Source organism: Lepidochelys kempii, chromosome 6 (assembly GCF_965140265.1).
Source record: "Lepidochelys kempii isolate rLepKem1 chromosome 6, rLepKem1.hap2, whole genome shotgun sequence".
NCBI classification, from domain to species: domain Eukaryota; kingdom Metazoa; phylum Chordata; order Testudines; family Cheloniidae; genus Lepidochelys; species Lepidochelys kempii.
Genome location: NC_133261.1, coordinates 93075636 through 93089807, shown reverse-complemented (window position 1 = coordinate 93089807; position 14172 = coordinate 93075636). Strand labels below are relative to the sequence as shown.

General features: G+C 46.8%; 1 protein-coding gene across 1 annotated transcript; it reads left to right on the top strand.

Annotated features, from left to right (window-relative positions):
- Nucleotides 1-2510: 2510 nt before the first annotated feature.
- Nucleotides 2511-10170, top strand: NGB (neuroglobin). The gene is made up of 4 exons (XM_073349281.1): nucleotides 2511-3463; nucleotides 5010-5121; nucleotides 6475-6594; nucleotides 8087-10170. The coding sequence occupies exons 1-4, from the start codon at nucleotides 3360-3362 to the stop codon at nucleotides 8231-8233; spliced, it is 483 nt and encodes a 160-aa protein (XP_073205382.1). The 5' UTR covers nucleotides 2511-3359; the 3' UTR covers nucleotides 8234-10170.
- Nucleotides 10171-14172: the final 4002 nt, after the last annotated feature.

Below are 14172 nucleotides of genomic sequence, written 5' to 3'. Positions count from 1 at the left end.
GCCTATTATACCTGCTGTCCATGAGCACAGTACGAGCATTGCTCATGATTGGCTGCCTAGAATCCTGCTAACCACTGTAGTAGCGAGAGAGAGCCTGGAGCACTGGGCCTGGTGCAAGACCTGAGGCCTGAACCAGATTCAGGCCATGCTGTGAACCAAAGTCAGGCCCTCTTTCAAAGCAGATGCTTACAAGTTCACTGTCCGATAAATGAACTTGGCAATAGTATTGGTAGTGTTGCTAAAACACAGGCACTCCTAAGAAGCATTAGGCACTGGGTATTCATGTAAACACATTCCAGAAGGTTAGCACAGGCCTACCCCAACATGGAGTTATGGTATAAACACCATCCTTGAAAATGGTACAGGGACATGCTGACCCATCTTAAGATAAGGTAGGGTTACAGGATACTGGATGGAGATGTTTTGTTCAAACCAGCAGGTACAAGGTGTTGGGTAGTAACTAACTAATAGGGTAATACATAACTTGTTTGTATCAATGTATCAAAGAGAAATCACAAGAGGGACATCTTTGTCTGGCCTAAGAGGCAGCAGAAAGTCTCGCTGCTGACAGCTGGTCCATTGTCACGGGCGTACATGCCCTATAACCATTGAGCCAGGGCACTGGTATCGGTCTTTGTCAACAGTAAAGATGGCAGAGTGCCTTCACCACCGAACCGAGTCTGGTATTTCTGGGTAATATTATCGAGGTCTGCAGAGCTGGGGCAGCACTCGGAGAGAAAACACACATACACACCCCGCCCACTGACAACCACAACAAGTGGACAAGTCACTCAAGCAATCTACCTCCAGCAGTGAGGATGGCAGCAGAAAATTGTATCTGAAACTGATGACGGCCTCTTGTGATACAAGCAAATCTCTCATCATAGGGGAGGAATCCTGAAAGAATTTAATCTAGTTGATTTAAAAAAAAAAAAGGTTAATAATGATTAACAGGTGTGTAGTTTGCAGCCAGGTCCTGGGGTATGATATTCCTTCAGCTAAGGCTTTTGCTGATGCTTTCACTTCAAGAAAAGCCCCACAACAGCCCAAGCAGCTCCACTTTACTGAATAAAGGGGTATTCAAAGGTAAGACAATATAATATATATGTATGTATACGTAATGTGCTACATTTTGTGTGAGAGCATGAGAGAGATTACAGCCTCCTATGGGACAGAACTGGAACAGCTCCCCTGGTTCACATAAGCCCTACATGGCTAACGCCTAAGGGTGGTTCTCCTCTAGCACAGATGGTAGGGGCTGTTGCTAAGTTCTAGCCTGAAGCTGCTGTGAAGTTCAGGGTAGTCATGTTGTACAACAAAGGGATGAATAAAGCTGTAACAAATACATGATCATCAACAATATTTTTAGTTTTCTTCTCTATCTGTCTTATAGTTCCCAGGCCTTCGGAGGTGACTCTGATATACTCCGCAACCCATCTTACCTGACCTGGTCGCCAATAATTCCAAGACTTGTACTCTAAAAACTACTATCTGCACCCCCCTGGAATAACCATACTGAACTAGGTGGTTATTGCATTGTTGAGCTCTGAGAATGTGCTCAGGTTTATGAAACATAAAGACAATTGTGACACCCCCAGAAGATCTTACAATCTAAGGGCCAAATTCTGACTCCACTGAAGTTAATGGTGTTACAGTAGCAGAGAACTGGCCCTTCAGAAGAGACAGTGAGAAGACAAGAGTGGTGAGATGGAAGTGAGGATGTAATATTGTGCTGTTTAACGTATCCCCCTTCTAGGAACAAACGTTAATGCTCTTCAGGAATGATGTATCATCACTGACTATGGCCACTTACAGCCCCTACTGAAGGTACTGTGCAGGCTTCCTGGCCTTCAGAATGTCTTCTTGTCAAGATAAATCTCATTAATAGCTGCGTGTTTGTAATTTCAGAGCAGACTGCAGGGATTTTCAATGAGACGCAGAGCAGACTGGAATGATTTTCAATGAGACCTACGTCACTCAGGCACTTTTGAAAACCCCACCTGAAATGATTATTCTGCTATCTGTCCACAGTGTCTTTCTGTTGAGGGGCTCCTTAACCCAGGTCTGCCAGATTGTTTCCTCTCTACACTTGCCTCACTGCTGCCTGAGTCACCTAGGCCATTTTAAGAGGAGAGCTTTTACTTAGAATATACTTCGAAGGCGTATGCGACAGCTCAAAAGTCTATGGGCCATTATTAAATGCTTTGCCTTGTACAGTTGGCTTCCTTTCTGTTAAATTAAATGTGATTTTGTTCCCTTTCTACATTTCAAATCTCTAGAGGCACCTACCAATGGATATACCAGGAGCCTAAGAGTGTTCTGGAAGTCAATGAAAGTGACAGGAAGCAAGGGGGTACTGTAACCTTAAGAGTGTCACTGAAAATAGCGGAAAGAAAAGGGACATTCAGAGGCAGCAATGTCTAATAGTTAGAGCAGAGCTGGGTGTTGCAAGAGCTGGATTCCAGTCTTGGAGCTATCATTGATTTGCTATGTGACCTTGGGTAAGTTTCTTTCCTTCTGTGTCTCTTCATCTGGACAACAGAGCTGGTTGGAAAGTTTCAACCAAAATGGGTTAAATCATCTCTTATGTACTGAGGCTGAAAGTCTATGGTTGCTCTTTGTGTGTGGGGACAATATAACAAAGTGCACAATATTTATTTATTTATTTGTGTAGCTTTAAAAGGATAGATGGAAGGGAGGGAAAGAAAGGTGACACTGTCTCTTTAAAAGCATCGGTGATAGTGTTGCTCTGCGAGACAGCCAGCTGGGAAAGTGCTGCTGCTAAGGAGAAAGGAGCTAGCTTCAGTTCCAGATCCTTGCGCCTGATAGTGTGTGACAGGCACAGAGACAGGGACCGAGTCAGGAGCACAGTTATCACCCTGCACAAAGACTGGGAGAGGGAGACCCAGAGAAACCTGTGGTAACCAAAGAGCAGTGGACAATTAGAAAGCAAGGAGTCCTTCATTCTCGTAGACACCAGGGAACAATATGGGTCTTTCCCAAGGCACTCTGGTTTCATCTAATTGTTCAGAGAGAGCCTCTTTCTAAACCCACCTGTGCTGCTTCCAGGCTGCAGGTGGCAGGGCAGAAAGGAGAAGAGTTCTTGCTCTATTTGGAAATCCCAGAGATGTGATCACAAAGTCTTGTGCACTGTGCAGGGAAGAGCATCCTTGCCACTTAGGGAGTGAATGGTGTGTGTGCATCCCAGCTCCAGAGGCACTGGTAGCCCTAGATACTTGGATTAATAGGAGATCAGTGCCACCTGTAACTCAGAGGGCAGAGTAAGTAGTGCAGCTACTTTCAGAAGGAGCGTAAGGTTGGCCTGGCTCTGTTCTTAACCTCCCTCTTTCTACAATAAAATGGAGAGTGGAAGATTATCCAGCACAGAACAGGCGCTGATCCGGGAGAGCTGGCAGAAAGTGAGTAGCAACCTCCTGCAACATGGCACCATCTTGTTTACCAGGTGAGTAACAGGCTGTTATAGCAACAGGAGGCATCTCTAGCAGGGTAACTCATCCAGATATGAAGTAAGCACCTGGGGTCCTCGCTAGCCTGTTTCTTAGCCATCCTCTCTCCCTGACCACAATCCCTGAATTAAGCAGTGGGAGCTTTCCAATCCCTGATCAGAAACACTTTCTTCTCCTTGGCAATGATTTCTTTTTTCTGGCTTCATCTCATTGCTCCTTCTGTCCATTTGTTGTGATTTGCACCCTGGAGAGAACAGGATTATGAAGAAGCTTGTTTGCATTTAAATCTAGAAGTTTGTTAAAAGGAGAGCAGGGAGAGTGTATGGGGTAGAAGACTATGTGTATTTTTTGTGCCTTTGCAATAATATCCCTCATTTGTTAGCAGAAAATATATTTCTGTTGTTTAAAGAGCTGCTCGTTTCTTGTGTATATGCTCAACTCTGTGGAGTGTATCTAAGTGGCTTCCTAATTGTTTGTGGCACTGGAGTCTTCAGACACAGACAGAGCCCTCGCCACTGGGGAGAGGATCAACTAATTCTAGGATCAATCCTAGCACAGAGGAAAAGGTGCGTGGGTGAGAGCAGCTGAAAATCCAACTCGCTGCCTCTTCCAAGCAAATGAGCCCTTAGGGGCTAGAGGAATGGAGGGAGATAGAAAGATACCTGAGAAGTCCCTTAAAATCATGGATCTAAAAAGTTTGTGATGAGCTCCCAGCTTCTTCACAGCCTGTGCAGAATGGAGTGTTGCATCTGGGAAATAAAACACTGCCCAACAGAACTGAACAGAGAAGCTACCTGAGGGGATGTTTAAAAGTTTTGAGAAGGGGGGAGGATGTTGCAGCTGAATGTAAAGTATCTCGGATGAGGTTGATTGTAAGAGATTAGGGAGAAAGCAAATTGGCCATTGTATGTGTGTCTGTGTGAATTGCCATGCAATAGAGTCCCAGGAATGTCATCAATCCATCCTGACCTCTTGCTCGTTGCACCAGTATGTGAGTTATACAGGAGACCCTAAGCTGAAAAAGTTGGTGGAAGGAGCCTAAATAGGAAGCCAGTGATGGTCTGCGAGCTAGGGGTTTATATGAGCCTGCTCACTGGGGTATCTGGCTGCAGCATTCTGGGCCTTCCTGAAGTTGGTTGAGTTGGGATTCAGGAAATATATAAAATGAGGAATTGCAAGAGTTGAGATGGCAAACAAGCAGGAGTAAGTATTTCAGCCAAGACAGGGTCAAGGATGAATTCCAGCAATGGCTTGGAGCGAATTCTAGGGAGCAATAAACCTACCAGTGAGGAATGGGGATTTGAGCTAGAGTAACAGAGGCTTTTTGTAGCCAGAGATGACCTGAACGGTCCCAAATTATTAATCTTCCTTTCAGAACTCTATGCTTTTCACATGATTGGTGGTGAAGTCAGGTCACCCTCTGGGTGGTGCTGGTAGAGGCTGATGGATGGATTGGTGGGGGGGGGGGGTGGTCATCCTCTTGGTGAAGGTGGAGTCACTTTGAGGAGTGTGAAAAGTCTGGGGTTTCTCTTTCTGTTGCAGGTTGTTTGATCTGGACCCTGACCTGTTGCCCCTTTTCCAGTACACTTGCAAACAGTTCTCCAGCCCTCAGGAGTGCCTCTCATCACCCGAGTTCCTGGATCACATTAGGAAGGTAAGGGATGAAGAGGCTGATGTGGTCAGTGATGCACCATATAGAGCAAATTCTCTGAATGGGAGAAGCCCTGAGTAGCAAACTCTGCATTGGGGGGCTAGGTCTCTCTCAGTCCATTTGCCGTGAAATGTCAGGCAGCTCACTCCCTGAAATACAGAGACAGTGAAGTTCTGCCGGGGCAAATCCCAATGTGTTCAGCAATGAGGGCTGGGTGCCCTGTGTCCTTATGCTCTCACCACAGTTATTGATTCACTTTGGTGAAAATCAAAGGACTGGATTCTTATTCTGAAATGTGTATGTGAATTGCATGCTGCTTAGATGATGCAGGATGGACCACAGTAGAGACCGAAGGTCCTCTAGTTACCTACACACAGAACAGGGACAGTCCAAGCACTTAGATAATCACAGTGATGGCATAATACAAAACACTAGAAAGAGAGAGAGGCCATGGGCAAAGTTCCTGCTGTAAGTAAAGGGCAGGTGTCACCAGTGATCTCCTCCTGAAAGTTCTCTTGCTGTAGCAGCAGAGCCTGAGAGCCCACAGCCCCTTAAGTTACCTATCATGGGACCCATCATGAGGGACAGTGTTATACACGTTCACCACCTCCTCAGACATGGAGGGTAGAGATGGGGGGAAATAAAATATCTATACATCATCTTGGAGAATCCTGGTGTGCTTAATGAAGTATAGCAGAATCCTTTCATTCAGTGCTGAAATGCAGCCACCTCCGGGGTGGAAAGCTGTAGCTATTTAGTGACACACTACAGTGCTACTGCATGGTTTGACAGGAAATGAAGAAAAAGTCCATATTCTGCTGAAACTGAAAGGAAAAATTGGGGAAGCGGAATGTGTTTATCCAGGTTGGAATTTGACCAACCCTTGCCAAAAGGGTCATGGGAGCTGTAATGGTTACTTGTGGTCACATCCTCAGCTTCCGGTCTCATCCAACAAGCTACATTTCCAGCATCACAGTGTCTCAGAGAGAAGAGGGCCCCCTATTGAATCACAAACACCACTTGCCATACCACCTGCTGTCCTGTTTAGCTTGGGAGATCTGGTAGGATAGCCTCATAAGGTGAAATGATGTGGCCCTTGGGTTTGCCTTTGCCAGAAGAAGGAGATGACATACACAAGTGGGGTGGGCTGTGGAAAACACTGTTTTTCAACAGAATACAGGTTTCAATCCGTCTCCGTGAAGTTCTGACCAAGCTCTTTAGCATAAGGGAGCAGAACAGGCTTTCACTGTACAGCAAGCTAATGGCTCCATGACTGATGATGAGACGATTGTTTGGAAATTTTGTTCCTAGCCGATGTTCTCTGCTAATTCTGTCCTCTCTGGATTTACCCTGCAGGTGATGCTGGTGATAGATGCTGCTGTGACTCACTTGGAGAACTTGTCCTCTCTGGAAGAATATCTCGCCAACTTGGGCAAGAAACACCAGGCAGTTGGTGTGAAGGTGGATTCTTTCTCGGTGAGGCATCTTCTCTCTTCATGCTACTTCTGCCACAGCATTCTCCCAGCTTCACCCATGGTGCCATCCTGATCCACCATGAATGGCAGTGCATGGTTTCCTCATTGTGCCATGTAGCTGGGTTCTAGGACTTCTGCACATATGTTGCTGGGTTATTTAACTCTGTTGCTGGGCAAGAAAACTGGCAGCCCAACCCAGTCCCAGAATCTGAAGCACCTACAAGGTGACCATTGGCATGCTCAGGGGGAGCCATCCCACATGCTTGCTCTTTAGGTGGACTTGCACTAGCTTGAGTTGTATTCCCTGCTCTTTCTGCCCTGCATCTTAAGCTTGATGGGCAGAGTCTTGGGATGCCATTTGCAAGGGAATACAGCTACATCTTGGGCTGCATTTGCCTGGCACAAAGTTACTGAACCTCAGCCCAGGACATTGCCAGATGTGTGATCAGTTGTCCCAGCTCTCACTTCCCCTCCCTCTCCCAGGTAGTGGGGCAGAAGTATCCCTATCCCTCATTTCAGACCCCAGCTTCCCCGCATCCTACCAATGGGCAGGAGCAGAAACACTAGATAAATGAATTGCGATTATGGAAAGCATCAGGCATGTTAACTTGAAGATACATAGGCTTTGTTCCTTTACCTCCCCGAGTGTGATGTCTTGTGCCACTAGCCATAGTCCTTGGCAGACTGAGCTAGAATCACCATTACTTGATTGATAATTAGCCCTCTCTGGGGTTTGTTTCTAGCAGCCAGGATGAGGGAGGTTCTGTGGGGAGCCAGTGTGTTTATTCCATATCAGATCAGCTATTTATACGGAGTCAGCTGGACTGCCATGTCAGTGAAGAGGGTTGGGTTTGGGATGGTGTGCCATGTAGTGGAGACTTCCCAGGGTAGGATGGGCTCTGACTATCCAGTTGAGTCTGATACTGTGATCTCTACCTGCAGCTGTAAATAGCTTCTGAGTATGCCTCAGTTTTGCCTACCTACTTTCAGAGGTCATCACCAGCCTCCCCTGGTGCTAAATTAGGGGAGAGTGCAGACTGCCTGCAGCTGGGAGCTAAAGTAGATTAATAATCTTGCCTAGAGTCTCACCCCCACCCCTTTCTGCTGAAAAGCTTCATTAAGCGCTGGATTGTGGTCCCTTCAGAAAGGGAGCTATGAGGGAGACCAATTGAGAGCGCGAGGGGAGTGGGTACGAAACAGTGTGAGCAAGGGAAGTCAGTGGGAAGTGAATCAGCCCACAAGAAGAGGTGAGTGGGCAGCTTGGAGACATTTTGGAAAATTGTAGGAGGATTAGAGAGATGGGGAGGAAGCAGGCGTGGGGACAGGGCACCTGTTGGGTAGAAGCTGGAGAATCTGTGTTGTCCTGTTCTGGGCAGTGCAACAGAGAAGGCTCAGAAAGGAGATGATGAATAAATTCAGCAGGAGAGAAACTGACAGCATGGCTGTCCTGAGGCTTCTGACCTCTGATCCTGGTGCCTCTGTTTGGTTTGCAGGCAGTGGGAGAGTCCTTGATGTTCATGCTGGAGAAATGCCTCGGTACTGCCTTCAGCCCGGACGTGCGAGAGGCTTGGACCAGGCTGTATGATGCTGTGGTGAAAGCCATGAGCCATGGCTGGGATGCACATAAAGAGGGGAAATAGACCCAGCAAGCTTGGGCTCTGGCTTTCCTCTTTCTAACCCAGCAGCAGCTCCGAGGAGAGAGTTGACTCTCCCTTCCAACCATGCCCATTCCAGGGCCATCTCGGTTGCCCTCTCTGTCTTGCTTTGATATTACCCACATCTCTGCCTCTGACGATGATCAATGTGATCCCCCTTAATTACACTGCAAATGAGCCCTTGTGTCCACCTCCGGGGGCTGGGTAGAGCTGGGCTCAGCCCGCGGAGGTGGAATGAGCTTGTCCCTCAAATTCCAATTCGTTTGTCTCTCCACCTAAATATTCTCCTGGAGTTATTGCAGGTCGGTTAATCCTTGCTCTTTATTCCCTCTGTATTTGCCCTAGAATAGATCCCAGGCCCTTCCTCACGTAAGGTTAATCACAGCTGTGTGTATTTCCTAGGGAGAGGCTGAGCAGTGTAGCTTTTTGAACGTGGAACTGGGTTAATCCCAGTGTAAGGCTGCTCTTACCAGGTCTGAGCTGCTAGCTGGCTGGATTTGGAGTGACTTGGCCGGCTGATTTAACCTGAAAGCCAGCTGAAATGCAGCAGCTACCAGTGCTTTTTAAAATGTCTTCCCCTAAAGTAAATTACATCAAGTAAGGACAAATACAGACTTTGTAGTAGAATTAAAGTGACAGATGCAGCTTTCTCCTAGGAGCAGCTTCCAAAAATCATCCTGGTTCTTGGCCAAAGAGAATATAGCTGGAATTCTTCCCATTTACTGATCATTTACATATTTATAGCTTCCTGGACCCGTAGGGATAACTCCTACCCATCACTGAAATGCAGCTGCTCCTGGGGTGGATGAGAGGCCTGATTAACAGCATACAACAATGCTGTGCCCCACTTTAGGACAGGAATTGAGTAAGAATCCCGTATCCAGTTGAAAACACGGGAGGAATGTTCAGGAGGTAGAATGTAAATACTTTAATTGGAATTTGACCTGAACCCCAGGAATAAGATCCTGACTCCTGTGAAAAGTGTCCCAGGGGATTTAAAATGACCCCACGTGGCTAGGAACTCGGTTTTATGTCTTATCTGAAAATTGCTCCTCCAGAAGCACAGTGTATCCTGTTTGGGACGTTGGTACTAACTGGGGGAAGAGCACATCCTACTGAATGTGCAGCACTGCTTCGTACAGAACCTGGATTTTTCCATGCAGATCTCCCATCTGAGCAGGGACTAGGTAGAACTCACTGTTATGCTAGTGTAACTGCTACCCAGTGCCCTCATGACCCTCACCTTGTAACAGGAGCTCACGTCTGTGGTTTTGGAGCAGCTCTGTGCCAGTTGGCCAGTTAGAGAATCCTCAGTTCCATATTCTAGGGAGGCTAGTGTGGGTGTCTTGGATATCAAACGCTTGCTGAGTTCACTGCATCTCTGATGGCTGCAGCTTCCTTTTATCCAGAGGGATCCTCCTCTTCTCTCGTTATAGGGTTTTTGGGCTCCACTCTTCTTTTCCTCATCTGCAGACTCTGACTATGGCACCAGATCTCTGCTCTTACTACTCTCTCTCTCTGTGTAAGCCAAGCTGGGTGGATGTGGTAGCTCTCCTCTAACCTGCAACTCCCGGCTAGTTAGGGAGGGGAAAGCAGGGCCTGGATCCAGGAGAACAGCTGGCTGTGCCTGTATATCCCGGGAAGGGAGAGTTCGGTGCTCCCCTGTGGAATTTTGAAAAGTGATCAGTGCATATCCAATACCTTCTCTGCTGCTGTAAACATATGAGGTCAAAGACTTGTTCTCTGTGCGTGCTGTGGCTGGGTGGGCAGCTGTGTGTGATGAATAGATGTGTGTGGGTATGAACTACTACACCAAATAAGCCCCCTGCCCAGCTTTCATAGTCTGTTAAGCTCACCTGCTCTCTGCCATGTTTTGTGTAATTCCTAAGAGAAATAAAGCAGCTGTCTGTATATGCCTCCTAGCCCTGTCTGGACTGTGTTTAATAGACAGCCGTATAGCAACAATGCTAGTATTAAATCACACCTGCCAGGGACTGATACAAGGTGACCCGCAAAGCATTTTTTTTAAAAATGAGTCTCTGCCTTTTTGGCTTATTTATGATTTCAACATAAAAGACCTGAAAGGTTGAAAAAGGGGAGTGGGAGAGGGAGGGTTTTATTTGATTTCTGTGTGAATCTTGGAGATAGTGCGAATGTCAAGTCTGGCCTTGCCTGGCTTTGCTGGAGGACTGCTCGGTGGCCTCAGATGTCTATTGGAAACTGTTCCCCATGTCTCTTATTGGAAGGGGCAGGCTATTGAATCTTTAACAAAGACGTCCTTTCCACTCCTGGCTTGTTAACCCATGGAGTTAAATAGCACCTAATGGGATCAAAATGTTCTGAGCAGTAGACCCGTAATCCCTTCCCCTCTCAATTGCTCATCTTCTCTCACTTCCGTGATCGTGCCATTGCATTAATTCTCCAGTTGCTGTCAGCTATGTCTGCGCTGGGGAACTGATCCATTGCTAACTGAAGCAGTGGGATAGCCCTGCTGGAAGCACCTACTATGCAAGATATTCACGCTAGCCATGTTGCTTCAGGTTAAGGAATATTGTGGTTTTGCTCCATCTCCCTTCTATACTGTGCCTAAGCTAAAGGCTAAAAAGGCTCTTTTTTTTTTTTCTTTACAAGTCCCCTCTTAGGGCTTGCATCATGCCTGCGATCTAGGTAGATACTACAGGTGGTATACCCACTTGATTATGGGAGAAACTGAGGCATGGATGTCTTGAAGCAAACCCAGGTCTGCAGGCTTCTAACCTCGTTCTTTGACCACTCTGTAGGCACTTTGGAGACAGGCTAAAGGAGTGTTCGGGATTGGAGAGTGCAGCAAAACAACTCATGCGTCCTAGACCAGAGAGGGGTCATCTCTCTAGCACATACTGGTGGTCTTGAGGATGTTTTATGGCTTTCCTGTATGATTAACGCTTTATCCTAGCAGCATTTTCCAGGCCACCAGTCACACCGATGCTCTAGCCGAAGAGGCTTTCTACCCTATTCTGCTATGCCCCCAATGGCCAAGCCTTGGCTGTCATTTTGCATCAGGCTGCATTATTTAATTTTTCAGCCCCAGCTGTGAGAGAGTTTCACACGCAAATGACTGTAATCAGCAGAGTGGTTTCTCTGAGTGACTGAGTGGTCTGAAGTGCAGAATAACAGCGCCCTAAACAATCACGTTCGTGTCAGGTGACCTTTGTTGAGCTGCCTGTTCAGAGAGAGGGAAGTGAGAGCTATCGGCCAAGAGGTTGTGATTACAAACACTGTGCAGAGAGGGTTTCTTGCTCCCGCTCTAGGCCTCAACACCTATGCTAAATTTAAATGCTAACCTTTAAGTGTGAGGAGACTGGGAGCAAAGACATTTCTCTGCGGTCTGTCTCTCTCCCCACAGAAATCATCCGTTCTGTGACCAAACACTTGAACAAAATAATTGCTGTTATTTAAGTAGGACCTACAGTTCATTGCAGGGCGGTGGGGAGAGGAATGAGACTGGGCTGTAAAATCAGCAGAGGGAGCCAGTGTTAACTAACTTGTAATGAGCGGTTTCAGAGTAATAGCCGTGTTAGTCTGTATTCGCAAAAAGAAAAGGAGTACTTGTGGCACCTTAGAGACTAACCAATTTATTTGAGCATAAGCTTTCGTGAGCTACAGCTCACTTCATCGGATGCATACTGTGAAAACTGCAGAAGACATTATATACACAGAGACCATGAAACAATACCTCCTCCCACCCCACTCTCCTGCTGGTAATAGCTTATCTAAAGTGATCACTCTCCTTACAATGTGTATGATAATCAAGTTGGGCCATTTCCAGCACAAATCCAGGTTTTCTCACCCTCTGTCCCCCCCCCCCCGCCTCCCCCACAAACTCACTCTCCTGCTGGTAATAGCCCATCCAAAGTGACCACTCTCTTTACAATGTGTATGATAATCAAGATGGGCCATTTCCAGCACAAATCCAGGTTTTCTTACCCCCCACCCCCATACACACACAAACTCACTCTCCTGCTGGTAATAGTTCATCCAAAGTGACCACTCTCCCTACATTGTGCATGATAATCAAGGTGGGCCATTTCCAGCACAAATCTAGGTTTTCTCACCCCCCCCCCCCACAGACTCACTCTCCTGCTGGTAATAGCTCATCCAAACTGACCACTCTCCTTACAATGTGTATGATAATTAAGATGGGCCATTTCCAGCATAAATCCAAGTTTAACCAGAACGTCGGGGGGGGGGGAGGGGGTAGGAAAAAACAAGGGGAAATAGGCTACCTTGCATAATGACTTAGCCACTCCCAGTCTCTATTTAAGCCTAAATTAATAGTATCCAATTTGCAAATGAATTCCAATTCAGCAGTTTCTCGCGGGAGTCGGGATTTGAAGTTTTTTTGTTTTAAGATAGCGACCTTCATGTCTGTAATTGCGTGACCAGAGAGATTGAAGTGTTCTCCGACTGGTTTATGAATGTTATAATTCTTGACATCTGATTTGTGTCCATTTATTCTTTTACGTAGAGACTGTCCAGTTTGACCAATGTACATGGCAGAGGGGCATTGCTGGCACATGATGGCATATATCACATTGGTGGATGTGCAGGTGAACGAGCCTCTGATAGTGTGGCTGATGTTATTAGGCCCTATGATGGTGTCCCCTGAATAGATATGTGGGCACAGTTGGCAACAGGCTTTGTTGCAAGGATAGGTTCCTGGGTTAGTGGTTCTGTTGTGTGGTATGTGGTGGTTGGTGAGTATTTGCTTCAGGTTGGGGGGCTGTCTGTAGGCAAGGACTGGCCTGTCTCCCAAGATTTGTGAGAGTGTTGGGTCATCCTTCAGGATAGGTTGTAGATCCTTAATAATGCGTTGGAGGGGTTTTAGTTGGGGGCTGAAGGTGACGGCTAGTGGCGTTCCGTTATTTTCTTTGTTGGGCCTGTCCTGTAGTAGGTGACTTCTGGGAACTCTTCTGGCTCTATCAATGTTTCTTCACTTCCACAGGTGGGTATTGTAGTTGTAAGAATGCTTGATAGAGATCTTGTAGGTGTCTGTCTCTGTCTGAGGGGTTGGAGCAAATGCGGTTGTATCGCAGAGCTTGGCTGTAGACGATGGATCATGTGGTGTGGTCAGGGTGAAAGCTGGAGGCATGTAGGTAGCATGGCGGTCAGTAGGTTTCTGGTATAGGGTGGTGTTTATGTGACCATTGTTTATTAGCACTGTAGTGTCCAGGAAGTGGATCTCTTGTGTGGACTGGACCAGGCTGAGGTTGATGGTGGGATGGAAATTGTTGAAATCATGGGGGAATTCCTCAAGGGCTTCTTTTCCATGGGTCCAGATGATGAAGATGTCATCAATATAGCGCAAGTGGAGTAGGAGCGTTAGGGGACGAGAGCTGAGGAAGCGTTGTTCTAAATCAGCCATAAAAATGTTGGCATACTGTGGGGCCATGTGGGTACCCATAGCAGTGCCGCTGATCTGAAGGTATACATTGTCCCCAAATGTAAAATAGTTATGGGTAAGAACAAAGTCACAAAGTTCAGCCACCAGGTTAGCCGTGACATTATCGGGGATAGTGTTCTTGACGGCTTGTAGTCCATCTTTGTGTGGAATGTTGGTGTAGAGGGCTTCTACATCCATAGTGGCCAGGATGATGTTATCAGGAAGATCACCGATGGATTGTAGTTTCCTCAGGAAGTCAGTGGTGTCTCGAAGGTAGCTGGGAGTGCTGGTAGCGTAGGGCCTGAGGAGGGAGTCTACGTAGCCAGACAATCCTGCTGTCAGGGTGCCAATGCCGGAGATGATGGGGCGCCCAGGATTTCCAGGTTTATGGATCTTGGGTAGTAGATAGAATATCCCAGGTTGGGGCTCCAGGGGTGTGTCTGTGCGGATTTGTTCTTGTGCTTTTTCAGGAAGTTTCTTGAGCAAATGCTGTAGTTGCTTT